Source organism: Crocuta crocuta, unplaced genomic scaffold (genome assembly GCF_008692635.1).
Source record: "Crocuta crocuta isolate KB4526 unplaced genomic scaffold, BGI_CrCroc_1.0 scaffold102, whole genome shotgun sequence".
NCBI classification, from domain to species: Eukaryota; Metazoa; Chordata; class Mammalia; order Carnivora; family Hyaenidae; genus Crocuta; species Crocuta crocuta.
In genome coordinates, this window is record NW_027530019.1 from 11864619 (window position 1) to 11882977 (window position 18359).

Here is an 18359-nt window from a genome sequence, read left to right on the forward strand (position 1 = left end):
CCTTAAGCTTTGCCTTTCCTTGTACATGCTTACCTTCTTGCTCACCCATAAATGCACTGAGGGGGGGTCACCTTGGTGTGTGCAGGTTTCTGAGTGCTGGCCACGAACTTGGGTGCTGGGTTTAGGATGTGATTATCCAGGCTGGTGAGTGCAGAAGGGCATCTGAAGTACACTTTCCCTCTGTCACGAGTTAGTGTGTGTAGAAGGGCCTGTGCCTGCTCATCCAAAGGATGAGCGTTCTCTGTGTTGGCATGGAGCTTACGTGGTGGGATAGTGCAAGGCAGGGCAACCCGTGCATCCTCTCGCTCAAGGGTCCAAAGTTCTAAGGTGCCTGGCTTGTCTCAGCTGAAAGAGCACGCAACTCTTCATCTCCCGGTTGTGAACCCGAGCTCTAAGTTGGGTGGAGAGATTACTCAAACTTTAAAAACAAAACAAAACAAAACATAAAAGGGTCCTGGGCGCCCCGCAGGCTACCCTAGAAGGGGTGGAGCCAGGCCGGGGAGAGGCGGGGCTGGGCTGCGGGGCGGAAGTTCAAATCTGGTGGCGGCGGAAGCGTGGCCCTTGCGGGGCAAGATGGCGGCGCCCAGGAGGTCGTAGCGTAAGTAAGGGGCTGCGCTGGAGGAACGGATTTCAGGGTTCCCCGGGAGAGGACTCTGGTGCAGGGTATCCAGCTCCTTTGTCCGAGCCTCCCTGAGTGTATTTGCTCTGCACTAGAGGGACCGCGGCCTCTTCGATGTGGCGATCCTGGCCGCGGCCCACCGTCCGCGGGCTGCATAGCCTGAGACTCGGTGATTTCCTTGCTGATTCGAGTGATCCAGAAGTATCCGCGACCGCAGAGCCCTAGGGGCAGTTTTGAGTCTCGGCAGTGTATAAGTCTTTTTACATTTTTATTTTTTTAATTTTTGAGAGAGAAATAGAGACAGCGTGAGAACGGGAGGGTCAGAGACCGAGGGAGATACCGAATCTGAAGGCAGGCTCCAGGCTCTGAGGTAGCTGTCAGCAGAGAGCCCGACGTGGGGCTCGAACCCACAAACCGTGAGATCATGACCTGAGCCGAAATCAGACGCTTAACCAACTGAGCCACCCAGGCGCCCCTCGGCAGTGTATAAGTCTTGTACTTATTTGGTGAAGTTTATTCATAAGTGTTTGTTCTTTTTGATGCGATTGTCAGGACATTGTTTTCTTAATTTCATTTCCTGATTGTTCTTTTTGCTGGTGTATAAAAATACAGATGATATTTATGGGTTGGTTTTTTTTTTTTTAATAGCCCAAGGGTTTTTGTTGTTGTTTAATTTGAACACCTTTACTCCAGGTATGTTCTCTCCAGTTTGATACAGAATCATTACTCTTTGGTATGACATTTATCAGTCTGTCTCCTGATGGCATTTTTCTTAGCTTCCCTACAGTTGTTCATGAGAATTTTTATCATCCACAGATTGTAAACAACCTTAAGTTGGCAGTAAATGTTGTTGTTAGGCTGATGACATCAGGGAGGGCCAAATAGGTAGGGAATCGCCATAAGGTATGCATGGGAAGGAATGAGTTGATATGAACCCAAGAAAAAAGCGTCTTTTCTGATGCACAATAAAGGGAATCGGGATTCAGTTGCAGAGGGCCCATCAACTGTATTGCTTGTAGGTGTAAATGAGAGAGAATCACCACAACGAAGCAGTGCTGGAAAGAGTTTCTCTAGAGAGGCAGCTGGAGTGTCAAGATGCTGTCCAGACCAAAGCCAGGGGAGTCAGAGGTGGACCTGCTGCGTTTCCAGAGTCAGTTTCTTGCAGCGGGTGCAGCTCCAGCAGTACAACTGGTGAAAAAAGGAAGTAGGAGAGGTGGCGACACTAACCTGGACCATCCTCTGCTACAAGATCATCGGGATGTGGTGACGCTGGACAGTGAGTGGTTGTGGGTGTCAGGCTGAAAAGGAGAGAGTATATGACCCGAACGTCCTCTCCCTATTCCTGATGTGGCTGGATTTTTCCCCGTCATTATTTCAGACACTGCATAACCTCTGTTGCCGCAGCCCCATTTTCCACATGCAGACACTAAGGTTCACAGAGGTTAAATACCTTGCCCGAGGTGACGCAGCTTGAGCCAGAGCCCCATAGCAGCTGTCTTTTGTTTCTTTGGCTTCCTCCTGCCCTCAGTCTCTTCCTGGGAAGGTGTGGGTATCCTCACATCTGGGTTTTTTTTTTCTTTCCCAGATCTCCCAGATTTGCCCCCAGCTTTGGTTCCTGCTCCCCCGAAGAGAGCCAGACCCAGCCCTGGCCGTCCCCCACCTGAACATGAGGACCCTGAAGAGAGGCTGAACAGGCACGATCCGCACATCACTGCTGTCTTGACTAAGATCATTGTGCGTCTCACCCTTGTTGAGTGGGACAAGGTGTCCTAGAACAGCAAGGATATTTGGGTGGGGGTGGTGAGCCTTAGGAGTAAAAGGTGATTCAGAAAGGTGGGACTTTATTCCCCCTGCAGTCAATTTGGGGTCTCCTTTAGAAACACTGTCCCCTAAGAAGCAAAGTCGGTTCATTACTCCCTAGAGAGAGATTCTAGTCATACAGATTTGGGGCTGGGGGATACTGTCCAGCCTGGGGAAAGCTCAATATCTTTACTACTTTGTGCTTTGTTGCTGCAGGAACGAGATACAAGTTCAGTGGCTGTGAATCTGCCTGTGCCCAGTGGTGTTGCTTTCCCTCCTGTGTTCCATCGCTCACAGGAGAGACAGGTAGGCAGGGTGCTCAGATGGTACTTAGGGGACATTCAGGTGAGCCTTATAGTGCTTCTTTCTTTTTTTTAACGTTTATTTTTTTAAGATAGAGACAGAGAATGTGACCAAAGGAGGGGCATAGAGAAAGGGAGAAAGAGAATCCTAAGCAGACTCAGTGCTATCAACACAGAGCCCAGTGTGGGGCTTGTGGAGCTCAAACTCACAAAATGTGAGATCATGACCTGAGCTGAAATCAAAAGTCAGACACTTAACCAAATGAACCACTCAGGCTCCCCATAGTACATCTTCCTCAGGCAGAGAATCTGAATAATGATAAGCAACTCTCTTAAAGCAGCACCATGCTAAGCACTTACACGTGTTATTTAATCCTCAAAACAGCCATGTAAGGTAGGTATCATTATCCCCATTTCCAGGTGAGGAAACTGAGACCCTGAAAAGATAACTAACTTGTCCAACACCACACATCAAATAGAGGAGCCATAAATCCAACCCAAATTTGTCAGATTTCACAACCTGTCCTATAGAGCCCTGCTTTTTGTGAGAACTATGGTTGTGACTCTTGCAGATTAAGCAAGACGCTTTTATCTCTTTGTTCCAGGGGCTTTAGTAAAGAGGTTGAGAAGAGAATGTCACCTGGGTTTTCTTTTTGCCACACAGGGGAAGTCAGCAACATCTGGTAAGAGAAGCATCTTTGCCCAAGAAATTGCAGCAAAGAGAGTGTCTGAAGCTAGGGTCCCACCAGTTAGAGAAACTGTGTCTACCCTGGATCCACCAGAAGGTAAGCTGAGGTTGAGGAGGCTTGGGCTTGACCTTTTTGTAATACACAATCATAGCATCACCTTTGGGTATACGTCTTCTTCCCCTCAAATATGAAAGCATATTTATTTATTTTGGGGGGGAGAGGGAGAGAGAGAATCTTAAGTAGTTTCCACCTATTACAGAGCCCAACATGGGACTTGATCTCAGGACCGTGAGATTATGTTACGAGCTGAAATCAAGAGTCAGACACCTAACTGGTCCACCTAGGCAACCCATGAAGGCACATTTGAGCCATCTGAAGAGGAAGCTGTCCCTTATCTCTGCATACAGTATTGGGTATGGATGGCTTGGGTCCACATCTGAGTCTTAGGTGCAGGGAGAAAGCAGGCCATTATTCAGACCTAGGAGAAAGGAAGGAGACAGAGATGTCTGGCAGAGACTATAAAATAAAGATATAGGCCAAGATTCCTTTAATGATGCAAATTATTGGCAAAAGAGCTAGAGGCAAGCTTCTGGAGGCAGATGACTATCTGGACATCCAAGAGGATTTAGAAAGGGGGGAAATGAGTGGAGAAGTCACCACCTAACCCAACCTGTGTTTGTGTTGTGGGGGGTGGGGAGAGCCTTTACTCTGTGCCTGGGAAATCTCTGGGGCCTCCATCTGTCTCCAGGCCTAATGGGATTAGGCCCCGGTGAGGCATTGAAACTAATCCTACACTTCTTCCAGGTGCTGCATCCTGTCAGGCTCTCACACCTCAGGAGCAGGACCCCCAGCCTCCACGGGGCAGCCACATCTTCCAGGGACCCCATCTGGTCACAGGAAAGGGGCTCAGGGGCCAGGATGCCACGCAGGAAGCCCAGACCATCCACGAAGAGAACATGGCAAAACTGCAAGCCATGGCTCCTGAGGAGATCCTGCAGGAACAGCAGCGTCTGCTAGCTCAGCTCGGTATGCCATTCCATCCTTTGCGGCTGAGGCCGGGCTAGGAAGGGACTACCACTTATTGATGAAGGCTTACTGCGAGTGCCAGGCTTTTTGCTGAGTACTTGAAGGCATTATTTCATTCTGTCCTCAAACAGTTTCTGTAAGAACTAATTTCATTTACTTATGGAAAAAAACTGAGGCTCAAACTTGAAGAAATTCTCCCCCAGGTCATATGGCTGCTAAGAAACATGGATGAGACGTAAGCCCAGGTCTATGAGATCTGACAGTCCCTGCTCTTAACCACTGCACTTTGTATCCTGTACTACTCTAACGTAACATATTTTAGTGTAACATAGCTATGCTCTATCTAGTACAGCTATGACATGTCCTATTATATGACACTCTATTCTGCTATACCTGTCTCTTAGTTTCTGTTCACCAAAATAGTAGCACCAAGTCAGTCTTGTTCCAGAATATGTATCTAGCACTTTAATAGAGCATACATAGATTAGATTTCAGTAAATATTTGTGCATAAATAAATTAGCTAAAAGAGAGAGAAATTGTCCCCTTGAATGCCTTCTCTTTGGCGCTAGTCAACATTCATTCATTTATACCACAGCCACTTACTTTGGGCCTCTGACCTGGAGCCAAGCACTGGGATAGGTGGAAACCTGGGCCAGGGGACTGTGAAAGATGGAATGTGGTCAGGTCCTAGTGACAGATGTGGGTCATTGAAGCCCCAAGAGAGCCAGGGGGTTCAGGCCAGGGGTAGGAAGCAGCTCGTGCCGGCCTTGGCTCTCTTAGGCAGGCGGTATTCAGCAGGTGTCAGGTCTGTACGAGGCTGCGGAGGATCTGCCAACACCCACTATCCCTTCCATCCTCTCCCCTAGATCCCAACTTGGTTGCCTTCTTGAGGTCCCACAGCCACGCCCATGAGCAAGCAGGAGAGAAGACCACAGAGGAGCAGAGGCCAGGAAGACCCTCTGTTGAGGTCACTGGAGAGAAACCCATTGTGCCAACTTCTGCATGTGAGCCCAGGCAGGAACATGAGCTGGAGCCAGAAGCTCCAGGTTCGGAGAAAGGGGGACATCTTTTGGGGAATAAAAGTAGAGGAAAGTATCACTTTAGGCTTGGCAGATGGGAAAACAAGAGACTCTTCTCTGTCCTTGGACATCTAACATTAATCTTCCATTACTGTCTGGAAATAAGCCTTCATTTGCTAATGCATATATTCTTCCAGCATATGCTTTCTGTTTTCTTGCTTTGTTACTGCTCCTTCTCGCCCTTCCCTGGTAAACAGCAGCAGGGCTTGATGGCTGAATGGTCCCCTCCCCCAGCAGATCATCTCCAACCCCTTTGCAAGAGTTGTCCTAGCTCTGGCTCTAGCCATCCTATAGTTTTCTGCCTCTGCTGTCAGTGCTGTGGGCAAGATGGCAGGGCCAGGGTAATGGGAGAAGAGTCTGACGCAGGTCTTACGAACATGCCAGACCCAAAGCAGAGAGGCCAGTGGGAGCACTCATTTCCCAGGACCTGGATTATTTTATTAGTGATTAACAAAAGAAGAAATTGAATTATGGAAGCCAGGAACCTCCTGCCCCTCATTGAGCTCCAGGCCAGCTGAGCAGGTTGGGTGGGCTTGGCAGAGAAGGAGGGGCTGTCCTGGATGTGTTTCTGTATCTTCCCCTGCGGAAGCAGGATAGCTGTCCCTCGTTGCCCCACTCCCCTGCTTCTTAATAAGGTTGGTACTAAACAGTTGAGGACTGTATCGTCGTTGATGTATGTGGCCCTTCCTTCTTCCTCTGCTCCCTCTCTTTCCTCTTCCTTACCTCCTCCACTTTCTCTTGCCCCTGCCAGCAAATCCTTGGGATGAGCAAGGGGCTAGAGTCCTGGGCTAGGTGTGTTCTGCCATATCTGAGAGATTTGCCTGGTTCCCAGCTGTTCTAGCCACTGGGCTGTCACTTAACTGTAGCTGAAGGCAGAGGCTGCCAGACCCTTGGGCAGAGGTGCATGTGGCAACCGCTGGGTGATGGCCAGGACCCCAGTGGACCACCGAGCTGAGCCCCTTAGGGTTTACTACTCTGCTTCCATCACGCCAGCTCTGGCACCACCTGTGACACCCCACAAAGAATGGCTGCACATGGACACTGTGGAGCTGGAGAAGCTCCAGTGGACCCAGGACTTGCCCCCACTCCGGCGGCAGCAGACACAGGAGGTAAGGAGGGCCAGCTGGCGTATAGGGGGTGGAGTGGGCTGGAAGTGGGGCTGGGGCTCTTGCACCCAGGACTCAGGCCGTTTTCTTCTCCGGAGCTGGAGAAACATTTCTCCTTTGTGCTCCTCCTCTCCCACCACCCTGCCTGACCCCTGGAGCCAAAGGAGTTCCATTTTCACCTCAGGGTAGAGTCAGGACTGGAGGCCTGGGAGATAGGTGAGGAGTGAATGTGGGGAAGTTGCTACTGTCCCCAGCCCATAGTCTTCTTTCTCTTCCCATTAGAGGATGCAGGCTCGATTTAGTCTTCAGGGAGAGCTTCTAGCCCCCGATGTGGACCTGCCCACCCATCTGGGTCTACACCACCATGGAGAAGAGGCAGAGGTAAGGCATAGGGCCCAGGGAGGACTGGGCAGCTCTTGGCAAATGGAAAAGGATCTCTGGTCATTTGTCTTGGACCTTCTGTGTACTCTGTTCCAGTTCTCAGCCTTGGTGTCCACAGGTTATTAGGCTCAAACTGTTTCTCCTGGTTCCTTCACATTCTGTTCAGTTGCCCGAACTTGCCAGTTCTATGTTGCCTCCTCTGAGGCTTTCTAAAGAAGTCTTGCTCCCTCTTACCTGCTTCATCACCATGTCTTCCACTCTCTCAGCCATGCCATCCATCCCTCATGAGGCTGCCATACTGATTCCCTCTGGCCCAGCGCAGGCCGTGCTGTGCCTCAGAAAGTTTCCTGGCTCCCTTCTGCTCACAGAATAGTCTTGGCTCCCTAGCCTGACAAGGCAGTCCTTCGACACTCTATCCCTGCTGCCCTTATAGCTCTGCCTCCCTCACTCCTGTGCCATTCTGAAGTCCTCTCGCCAGATACACCATGTGCTAAAGGACCCCCAGGGCCCAGTTCTTCAGGGCATCAAAGCTCTACCCACCCACTGAGACCACATCACTTTTCCAGGCCCCCCTTATCTCTCTCTCCTCTTCTCTTGTTAGAAATGAAACACTGATTACTACATTCCTCCCTATCTGCCTTATGCCATGGTTACTCGTGTGCAAGTCTCATCTTCTTTACCAGTTTGAGAATCCATGGAGAGCAGAGGCAAAACATATCACTTACTTACCTTAATCTTCCCCTTGACAACTAAGTGAGTGCCTGGAATGTAGGGGTATACAATTCTGTGTATTGGTGGGGCGTGCTGCCCCATGTTCTGGCTGCTAATTTCTCATCCCTGCCCCAGAGAGCAGGGTACTCCTTGCAGGAGCTGTTCCACCTGACGCGCAGCCAGGTGTCCCAGCAGAGAGCACTAGCACTGAATGTGTTGGCCCAGGTCATCGGCAGGGTGAGTGGACTGCTGGCCGGTCCTACCTGTCCCCACACCTCACCCCCCACCTCTTGCCCTTTTCATTCTGACCCCTTAGCCCACACACTGACTCTCTGGGGCAGACTGGGAATGGGATAAACCCAGGGTCATAGGTGGGCAAGTGAAGGCTTAGGACAAAGACTCTGTAACTTCTACATCTTCAGCAAAGTTTTATCCTGTCCCCAAGGCCCAGGCTGGCGAATTTCAGGACCGGCTAGTGGGCAGTGTTTTGCACCTCCTCTTGGATGCTGGTTTCCTCTTCTTGCTGCGCTTTTCCCTGGATGACAGAGTGGACGCAGTCATTGCAGCTGCCATCCGGGCTCTTCGGGCTCTGCTGGTGGCTCCTGGAGATGAGGTACAACCTGGATAGGAATAGGGCTTTAAGTCCTCATGGCTCCTACTCCTGTAGCTGGATGTGCCCTCACTGCCAAGGCTTTGCCAGGCAGGGCAGAGAATGGGATGGCAGCACCACCGCCTTCTTCTAAGAGCCCCAAAGCCCAACAGCCTTGCCTTTCTGTTCTGGGTGGGTGGCTGCTGCTGCTGCTTTTTCTGGACCTGACTCCTTCCTCTTCTTCCCACACCCTTCTCTTTCCATTGTCAGGAGCTCCTCGATAGCTCCTTCTCCTGGTACCAGGGAGCTTTGATGTTTCCTCTAATGCCCAGCCAGGAGAACAGGGAGGATGACGAGGATGAAGATGAAGAGCCCCCAACAGAAAAAACAAAAAGAAAGAGCCCTGAGGAAGGAAACCGGCCTCCATCTGACCTGGCCCGACATGACGTCATCAAGGTAAAGCTGCTGGGGCAGCTGCACCTGTCCCATGACCTCGAAGGCAAGCACATCTTAGGCAAGAGCAGCCTGGAGCTTAGTTCGTTTTGGCATTGGGTTTATCTCTCTGATCACCAGGGCCTTCTGGCTACCAACCTGCTACGACGGTTACGCTACGTGCTAGAGGTAACCTGTCCGCCCCCTTCTGTGGTCCTTGACATCCTGGCTGTGCTCATCCGTCTGGCCCGGCATTCCCTGGAGTCAGCCACAAGGGTAAGAACAAGGAGACAAGGAATGCACAGAGCCTAGCTGACCCTGGTGCTGACCCTCAGCCTCCCTACTTCCATTTTCTTCCTGACCCCCACAGGTCCTGGAGTGCCCTCGGCTAATAGAGACCGTGGTTCGAGAGTTCCTGCCCACCAGCTGGTCCCCCATGGAGGTGGGGCCTGTCCCCAGTCTACACAAAGTGCCCTGTGCCACTGCCATGAAACTACTTCGTGTCCTGGCCTCGGCTGGTAGGAATATTGCTGCTCGGCTGGTGAGTAGGACAAAGGTTGAGGGATGTGGGGCTTAAGACAAGGCTGGCTTAAGCCTTGGCCATGGCCTAACTAACCATGGCCTCTGGACTGTGGGTAGCTCGCTCATGCCATCTTCCTCTTCTGATTTCTGATCCAGTTGCTTAGAAATGTAGTAGGAACCACCAGCCAGAGACCTAGTCTAGAGTCTAGTGTATCCTATAGGCCTACTGTGCTTTCATTATCTAAAAGGCCCAGACCAAAAGAGCCACTTACAGATAGGCAGCCATCACCCATAGCCAAGTAGCCCTAGAAAAGGTGCTCAGCAGGTGCTTGCTAAAAAGAAGGAGGGGGGGGCAGAGAGGGAGGGAGGGTGGGGTGGGAGGGAGTAATAGATGATAGTTTCTTTCATCCTGGCCCAGAGTTAAGACCCTGTAGGAGGAGAGTGGCCTGGAACAGGGTTGAGTTGAGTCAATCTCCATAGTAAGAGAACCTGAGACTACTTGGGCTCCCTGCTGATTGTGATGCTGAGACTGTGCCCTCTCACCCTCAGCTGAGCAGCTTTGATCTCCGGAGTCGCCTGTGCCGCTTTATAGCAGAGGCTCCCCAGGAAATGGCCTTGCCCCCAGAGGAAGCTGTGATGCTGAGCACTGAGGCTTTCCGTCTGTGGGCTGTGGCTGCCTCCTATGGCCACGGTAGTGACCTTTACAGGTGAGGAGAGATGAGAGTAGGCTCCCTTGTAGACCTCTCCAGTTCTGCACTGTGGCCTAATCTGATGACTCAGCCTTGCTCAAGGTTTGAAGCTCAGAGGGAGGCTGAGGATGAGGAAGAGGGGATTCTGGGAGGAATGAAGAAGGCTTGGGGGCCAGGACTAACCAGAGGACAGTAGAACAAAGCTGAGTTAACCACATTCTGTGCACAACAGCCTTGGTAGCTTGGTGAAATCAGATTTAAATCCCCTGTTGGGAAGAGGCCTGAAAGGTCTACCTCATTCCCTTCATCCTTCAACTTTTCCTCCCTCTGAAGCCTTCCAAGAGTGCCCAGCCCTGGAGCCTCTCTCTCCCAAGCCTCCTTAACCAGACTGCACGTCCCTGCACGGCAGGACCTTACTTTGTGTATTCTGTCTTCAAGTCCAGTGTCTTTGTACACTGAAAGGCAGTAATTGTTCTCCCCCAGGGAGCTATTCCCAGTGCTGATGCGGGCCCTGCAGGCTGTGCCAGAGGAGCTCAGCACCCAGCCCCCTCAGCCCCTGTCTGTGCAGCGAATAGCCTCCTTGCTTACTCTGCTCACCCAGCTGACTCTGGCAGCCAGTAGCACCGCCCCTGAGCCCAGCAGGTAGGTTATAGCTCTGAACTCCAGGACAGGTGGGAACACTCCTCCAGAGGGAAAGGGTGGGTAGACCTTATGGGGGAATCAAGGCAGCCAGACTTTGACTGTGACCCCTTTGGCACTCCTGTAGTGACTCTGCTGAGGCCAGTCCGTTGGCCAGCCCTTCCTTGATCACTTGGACACAGGTGTCCGGGCTCCTGCCTCTTGTGGAGCCCTGTCTAAGGCAGACCTTGAAGTTGCTGCCCAGATCTGAGAATTGGGATGCTCTAAGCCTGGTGCCCACTGCCTGCCTGCTCTTCCTGAATGCATACTACCAGGCCTGGAGCCAGCAGGTGAGTGTGCCTGCCTACCTTCCTCCATGCCCTGGATGCCTGCCTGCATCTAAACACACTACTCTGTGTCTCCCTCTCTGTGTCGACCCCTCCACTCCTACCTCCCCCTTCCACCTTTTCCCACTCTCCACCTTTCTTCTTCTTTCCCCCTCCACATCCACTGGAGCTGTTAAGGGGCTGTGTTGGTGGGGACCAGAGAACCCCAAGCAGCAGCTCTGTCTCCCTGGAGACTTCATGCTGTGAGGACAATGGATGTTGGGGCAACCTCAGGGTCTTTTTTCTCTCCAGAAGGGTCAGAAGGCAGAAGCCTGCAAACACTGACTCTTGGGCTCTTAGAGTCATGGTATTGGCCTTGGTACACAGGGTCTAGGAAAATGTGTGTCCTGGACTGTCAGCTCAATGAGCCCCTTGGTCTTCTAGCCAAGCCTGTGCCCAGGGGATTGGCTTCAGGATATGGAGCGCCTTTCAGAGGGGCTACTGCTACCCTTGCTGCACCCACCCACTCTGGGCAGCCTGTGGGATTCACTTGGGTATGTATTTGTGTGTGTGTGTGTGTGTGTGTGTGTGAGATTAGGCAGTGCGGGCAGTACGAAGGTGGTTTGACTCCTTGTGGGACTCCTAAATCTAGCTCCCTGGCCCATCCCAAGTAGAACTTCTCAACCTGAAGGAAACCTGAATCCCTAGCAGGCAGTACTTGAGGGCTCTGAGGAATGTGGGTCTTGGTCCATATAGCCGGGTTCCTGTGGGCCTTGGTTGCAAAACACACAGCTCTTTTCCAGCCTGGCGTACATCAGGCCAGATCCCCCCTCAGCTCCTTCATTCTGCCTCCAGATGCTGCTCCCCTCTCTGCAACCCGCAGTTCTGTGTTCCGGCCCCTGAAGCTCTCCCCAGCCTTGTGTCAATGGGCTGCACAGGAGGATGCCCCTCTCTCAGTCTGGCTGGCTCAGCCTCACCCTTCCCGTTCCTCACTGCCCTCCTCTCTCTCTTCAACACTTTGGCCCGGATCCACAAGGGGCTGTGTGGCCAGGTGAGACCTAGGCGCCTGGTTAGGGATTGGGGGCTGGGGTGGAGGGACAAAATGGGAGAAGTCAGAACAAAAGGGTGAAGGTATCACTTGAGGCAGAGAGGTCTCTCTTGCCAACACCCATTTCTCTGAGTTTGGCTGGGGAGGGGGCAGCCACCTGGGGAACCCCAGGAGAGATCAAAGTTTAGATCTGAACAAGTTTGCTTTTCTCCAGCTGGCTGCCATATTGGCTGCCCCAGGACTCCAGAACTACTTCCGCCAGTGTGTGGCTCCTATGGCCGCCCCACAACTCACTCCCTTCTCTGTGTGGGCCTTGCACCACGAATACCACCTACAATACCTGGCGCTCACCCTGGCCCAGAGAGCGGTGGGTATGCCCCAACCCCCTCCCCACCTCTGTCCACACTCACCCCCACTCTCATTATCCCCACCCAGCTTGTTTGGAACCGGTGCTGCTTCTGGCAGCCCCTGCAGTTTGTCCCATCCTTTAGACGTACCCGGGATCTGTACCCTTCAGCATATATCCTCTTTGCATGGACCCTCACTTCCTTTTGCTCTGATCCCTCTCACATCCTACCCACCACCCTACTCCCTGCTCTTCTGTTCATAGGCAACAGTCCAGCCAATTCTGGCTGTCAATGCCACCCTCCATCATTATATGGTGTTGGCCCTGCTCAGCCGACTGCTGCCTGGAAGTGAGCACCTTGCCCATGAACTACTGCTAAGCTGTGTATTCCGTCTGGAGTTCCTCCCGTAAGTCCAGGGTGGGTGACATCAACTCAGCCCTTTGAGGAGCTGCTGTGGCTATTGACAGAGCAGCCCTGAGTTTCCAGCCAGGATACCTGGATTTAATACCCTTCCTTGCATGCTTCCATTTTCTCATTAGTAAAGCGAGGATGAAGATATGCACGCTAGAGAATTAGAATGAGATTTCAGTGTGATTGTATAGCTAAAAACAGGTGCATAAACTAGCTATACTTGAGTAATAGCTAACAGTTACTGAGTACTGACTTTGTGTCTGGCATCGCCTTAAGTATTTGTATTTTAAGTGTTTCACTTGTACTGTGAGATAGGTATTGTTATTATCCCCATTTTCCTATGAGGAAACTGAGGCACAGAAGTTCCTTAAACCTGCCTCTAGGCAATTGACTTTACTGTCCATTCTCTTAACCTGCGTACACAACATAGAAAGCGATTAGGGGAATAGGAAGGAGCAGAATTGGACCTAGGGACCTCTGGGAAGCCCTGGAGAGCTGGCATGATGTTTGGAGTGCCACGGTTCAAGCCCTCATTTTTGGCTTTTGGGTTCTTTTGCAGGGAAAGAGCATCAGGTGGTCCAGAGGCAGCTGACTTCTCCGATCGGCTGTCCTTAGGGAGCAGCAGGGACTCTGGGTGTGGGCGAGGGGCTCTGCTGGCTCAGGCCTGCCAGGACCTCCCCAGCATCCGCAGCTGCTACCTGACCCACTGCTCACTGGCTCGAGCCAACCTTCTAGCCTCTCAGGCCTTATACCGAGGGGAGCTACAGCGAGTCCCAGCCCTGCTGCTCCCTGTGCCTAAGGAGCCACTGCTGCCCACGGACTGGCCTTTCCTGCCATTGATCCACCTCTACCACCAGGCCTCAGACATGCCCTCAGCGCTCCCTCCTGCTGACACCGTAGGCACAGCTATGCGGGCTCTGCAGTGGGTGCTCGTCTTGGAGAGCTGGCGCCCCCAGGCCCTCTGGGCTGTGCCTCCTGCTGCCCGCCTGGCACGGCTCATGTGTGTATTCCTGGTGGACAGTGAACTGTTCCGGGAGACCCCAATACAACGTCTGGTGGCAGCCCTCCTTGCCCGGCTCTGCCAGCCTAAAGTCCTACCGGACCTCAAGCTGGACTGTCCGCTTCCTGGCCTGACATCTTTCCCTGACCTCTACGCCAACTTCCTGGAGCATTTTGAGGCTGTCTCTTTTGGGGACCACCTCTTTGGAGCTCTGGTTCTCCTTCCCCTGCAGCGTCGGTTCAGTGTCACTTTGCGCCTCGCCCTCTTTGGGGAGCATGTGGGAGCTTTGCGAGCTCTGGGCCTGCCTCTGACCCAGGTACTTTCTCAGCCCAGCACAGCCTGTACTCTACTGGCCTTCCTATACCGGACCTTGGGGGTGCTTCTGAGCACTGGGGAGCTTTGGTGGCCCTCACGTTCCTTATCTCACTTCTTGGGGATTTTTGAGGAGATTTTAATAAGAGAATCCATGAAAGAGGTTTAACAGGGTATCTGGCATATAGTATGTATTGGATATTATTAATAAGCTACAACTCGTTCGTGAGATGCTACAATCTTAGATAAGAGACGTGCTAAAAATGAATATAGTTCTAAGTTATTCAGATTTTAGGTATTTGGTCAGGATTCAGAAAAAGGAAAGATCATAGTGGGCTTGCTATAAGCAGAAGGCTTTGGGGAAGAGTGGGGATTGACCTGGGCACTGAAGGTTGGATAGAATTTGGATTGTTGAGGATGAAGGACAGAATGTACCTAGTGGAGGGGTGCCTGGGTGGCTCAGTAGGTTAAGCGCCTAACTCTTGATTTCAGGTCAGGTCATGGTCTCACAGTTGTGAGATCCACCCCTATGTTGATTGTGGAGTATACTCGGGATTCTCTCTCTCTCCCTCTCTCTGCACCTCCCCAACTCACAAGCTCTCTCTTAAAATATAAAAGAATGTACCTAGTGGAACAGCATCAGCAAAAGCTGAGAGGTAGGAAGGAATATAACAGGGTAGGAAGAGGGAGGAGTCTAGAACAGATTTTAGTTTAGGAACTTGTTGGAAACCAGGCTGATAAAATTTTAGAGGGACTTAAAAATCAGGCTATAGGGTTAAACTTATAAGCTGTAGAGAGTTCTTTTTTTTTTTAAGGTTTGGGCTTTTATTCTGGTAAACCTTTGTTTAATTTTTTCTAATGTTTATTCTTTAAAAGAAAATTTTTTTAATGTTTATTTATTTTTGATACAGAGAGAGACAGAGTATGAGCAGGAGAGGGGCAGAGAGAGAGGGAGACACAGAATCCAAAGCAGGCTCCCAGGCTCTGAGCTGTCAGCACAGAGTTTGACTTGGGGCTTGAACCCACAAACCATGAGATCATGACCTGAGCTGAAGTCAGAGGCCTACACAGCTAAGCCACCCACGTACCCGTAATGTTTATTTATTCTTTAGAAAGAGAGCACAAGCAGGGAGAGGAGCAGAGAGATAGGGAGACACAGAAAATGAAGCAGGCCCCAGACTCTGAGCTGTCAGCACAGAGCGCGACGTGGGGTTCAAACTAACAAACTATGAGATCATGACCTGAACCAGTCAGACCCTTAACCGACTGAAACACCCAGGTGCCCCTAAACTTTTTAAGTTTATTTATTTATTTTGAAAGAGAGCGAAAGAGTAAGCAGTGAAAGGGCAGAGAGGGAGGGAAAGAGAGAGAATCCCAAGCAGGCTCTACACTGTCAGCACAGACCCTGATGTGGGGCTTGAACTCATGAACCATGAGATCATGACCTGAGCCAAAATCAAGATTTGGGCAATTAACCTACTGAAATACCCAGGTTCCCTATTCTGGTAAATTTTAAATATTTTAATAAATACATTTAACTTGTATATAAAATGTAAGTATTTTATATAAAAAAACAAAGAAAATATAAAATATTTTTAAGGATTAGTCTTTTTCTGTGCATATATATTTTTATAAAATTGGATAACTGCATAAAGTTTTCTTCACTTAACGTTACATAGTAAGCATTTCCCAATCATTAAATATTCTAAGAAATCAACATTTTTTATTATGTAATAATCCATTATGTAGGCACATCTGTTTATCAACCCCTTAGTGGGCATGAAAATTGTTTCTAATTTTCTGCTGTTTGAAGTAACACTATGATAAATACCACTGGATGTCAGCCTTATCTCTTTTCTCTCATAATCATTTCTCTTTTTTTATGCTTATTTATTTTTGAGAGCGAGAGTGCAAGCAGGGTAGGGGCAGAGAGAGAGGGACACACAGAATCTGAAGCAGGTTCCAGGCTCTGAGCTGTCAGTACAGAGCCTGATGTGGGGCTCAGACTCAAGAACCACAAGTTCATGACCTGAGCCAAAGTCGGATCCTCAACCGACCGGGCCACCCAGGTGCCCTAATCATTTCTTTTTTGTTTGTTTGTTTTTATTTTTTTTAAGTAACCTCTACACCCAGCATTGGGCTCAAACTCACAATCCCAAGGCCAAGAGTTGTGTGTTCCACTGACTGCGCCAGCCAGGTGCCCCTCTCATAATCCTTTCTACATGGAATTAAGGGTGGTTTTTTAGAGTTACTGGTCCTAAGAAAAGGAACTTTTAAAAGGTTTCATAATATAATCGAGCAGTTGAATGTGACATTTTGAAAGCTTTAAGTAGATTAAAGTAGTGGTAGGCAGTAGAAATTCAGTATTGCTTCTTAGTTTCCCAGTTTCCCCTGCTTCTCAGGTCTTTGGTTTTTAACCTCGATCCTATGACAGACAGGAATAGATGTCTGTCCAGAACCTGATCTCTGCCCTCATGATTCAGTCCATGTGACCATCAGCCATCCTGTCATCCAGTGATAGACATTCCACCCTCACCCTCAGCGTGTCTCATTCCCGTCACAGTTGCCTGTGTCCTTGGAGTACTATACAGAGCCTCCTGAAGACAACCTGGCCCTCCTTCAGCTCTACTTCCGGACCCTGGTTACTGGTGCACTCTGTCCACGCTGGTGCCCTGTGCTCTATGCTGTGGCTGTGGCTCATGTCAACAGTTTCATCTTCTCCCAGGACCCAAAGAGCTCAGTAAGTTATATCCTGGTGTCCAAAGGGAGGAAGGGAGACTGCAGTTGAGCTGCCTCTGGGTCATCTGGGGAGGAGATGAGGGCCAGACAAGACCAGTGATGGGTAGAGCCCTTGGCCCAGTGTCCCCTGTCTCTGTTCTGCCTCTAGGACGAGGTAAAGGCTGCCCGCAAGAGCATGCTGCAGAAGACTTGGATGCTTACGAATGAGGTAGGGTGGGGCACGTCCTGGAGGGTGGGAAGACACTAGGTCTTGGGGCACAGAGATCTCAACAGGATCTCACTACCTACTTCATAAAGTTTCTGCCCCTTTTGCAGGGCCTCCGGCAGCACCTTCTACACTATAAGCTCCCTAATCCTGCCCTCCCAGAAGGCTTTGAGCTGTATCTCCAGCTGCCCCCTCTGCGTCAGCAGTACCTCCAGAGACTGACCTCAGGGATGCTCCAAAATGGGGTATCAGTGACCTAGCACAGCTGCTACAGATGAAGAGACGGATACATTCTCCTGGAGTTCACCAGCACGGGCCTGGCCAGACAGAAGGTTTTGTGGCTTAAGGATGGGCGGGAGACAAGGGAGCAGAAGGCTTGCCTTCCTGGGAGAAGGCTGTGTGAGCTTTTTTGGAGCAGTGAACCCTCCCATTATATCCTGATGTGTGAAGCTCAGGATCTGGTCCATATGGGACTGAAGGGTGACTTAACTACTTCCCCCTCTCTTGGAGACAAGACAAACTATGTACACCTCTCCTTCCCCTGCCCCAGACCAGATAAATAAATGCTGTAGATGTGTACTGAAATAAAAAATGTTTGTATCTCCTAGGAATCTGATTTGGACTGATTTCACACATGTTTAGGATTGGTATGGAGGGATGGGCTATCCCAGGGGAGAAGCTGGATTCCTGTGAGAGAAAAGAGAGATGAAAACAGAGTCTACATCTATCTGAGACAACAGTAATGTAGGTCCCAGTTCTGCAGTAGAGCCAGGCGAGAGTAATGTTCTTGGGAAACGGTACTTCTGGAAGGACTCGTAGCAGTCCACTTGGAGTATAAGTATCCTTAATGAGGTCAGCATCTTGTCTCCTTATGGTCAGTTAACTGCTATCTGAGATATGAAGAAACCGGAAATAAGACTGTGCACTGACTCTTAATCTGTTTGGGCTGCTGTAATAATACCGTAGACTGAGTGGCTTATACACAACAGAAATTCATTTCTGTTCTTGGGGTTGGGAAGTTGATTAAGGTGTTGGCACAGTTGGTCTCTAGTGAGAGAGTCACTTCCTGGTTCGTAGACAGGCTTCACGTGGTAAAAGGGAAATGAGCATGGAACCCTTATGACCTAATCACTTTCCAGAGACCTTGCCTCCAAATACCCTCACATTGGGGATTAAGGTTCAACCTACGAAGGAGGCAGGGTTGAGAGCACAAATATTCAATGTATTAGTGTTGTCACACAACACCCCTTCCATTGTGGACTTTAGTGGTGGTAGGTAAGGGCTGGGAAAGAGTGGATCAAACCATGAATTGACTCATTGGTTCATCTCTTTGTAGAGTTTTTAGGTTCTTTTGTCTAAATTCTAACACGCTTTCTTACAGTGTCATTTTCTATGTGGAATTACCTA

General features: G+C 50.3%; 1 protein-coding gene across 2 annotated transcripts; it reads left to right on the top strand.

The window, feature by feature from the left end:
- The first annotated feature begins 554 nt into the window (after window positions 1-554).
- RPAP1 (RNA polymerase II associated protein 1) lies at window positions 555-17557 on the top strand. Of its 2 annotated transcripts, none has more exons than XM_077764629.1 (25): window positions 555-598; window positions 1639-1895; window positions 2205-2353; window positions 2636-2725; window positions 3386-3506; window positions 4215-4436; window positions 5304-5483; window positions 6510-6625; window positions 6905-7003; window positions 7850-7951; window positions 8160-8327; window positions 8574-8759; window positions 8877-9011; window positions 9106-9276; window positions 9807-9964; window positions 10430-10588; window positions 10713-10914; window positions 11335-11444; window positions 11746-11941; window positions 12153-12305; window positions 12549-12691; window positions 13256-14012; window positions 16572-16748; window positions 16896-16955; window positions 17063-17557. In XM_077764629.1, exons 2-25 carry the CDS (start codon window positions 1715-1717, stop codon window positions 17210-17212), a joined length of 4185 nt encoding a protein of 1394 aa, XP_077620755.1. In that variant the 5' UTR covers window positions 555-598; window positions 1639-1714; the 3' UTR covers window positions 17213-17557. The 2 variants fall into 2 exon arrangements, with proteins under 2 accessions (XP_077620755.1, XP_077620756.1); XM_077764630.1 differs by having other exon boundaries at window positions 5304-5441.
- Window positions 17558-18359: the final 802 nt, after the last annotated feature.

Coding starts and splice junctions, on each gene's coding strand:
- RPAP1 (XM_077764629.1), top strand. CDS start 1,715: ATGCTGTCCAGACCAAAGCCAGGGGAGTCAGAGGTGGACCTGCTGCGT. Junction 4,437..5,303: donor GCGTCTGCTAGCTCAGCTCG/GTATGCCATTCC, acceptor CCTCTCCCCTAG/ATCCCAACTTGGTTGCCTTC. Junction 10,915..11,334: donor ACCAGGCCTGGAGCCAGCAG/GTGAGTGTGCCT, acceptor TTGGTCTTCTAG/CCAAGCCTGTGCCCAGGGGA.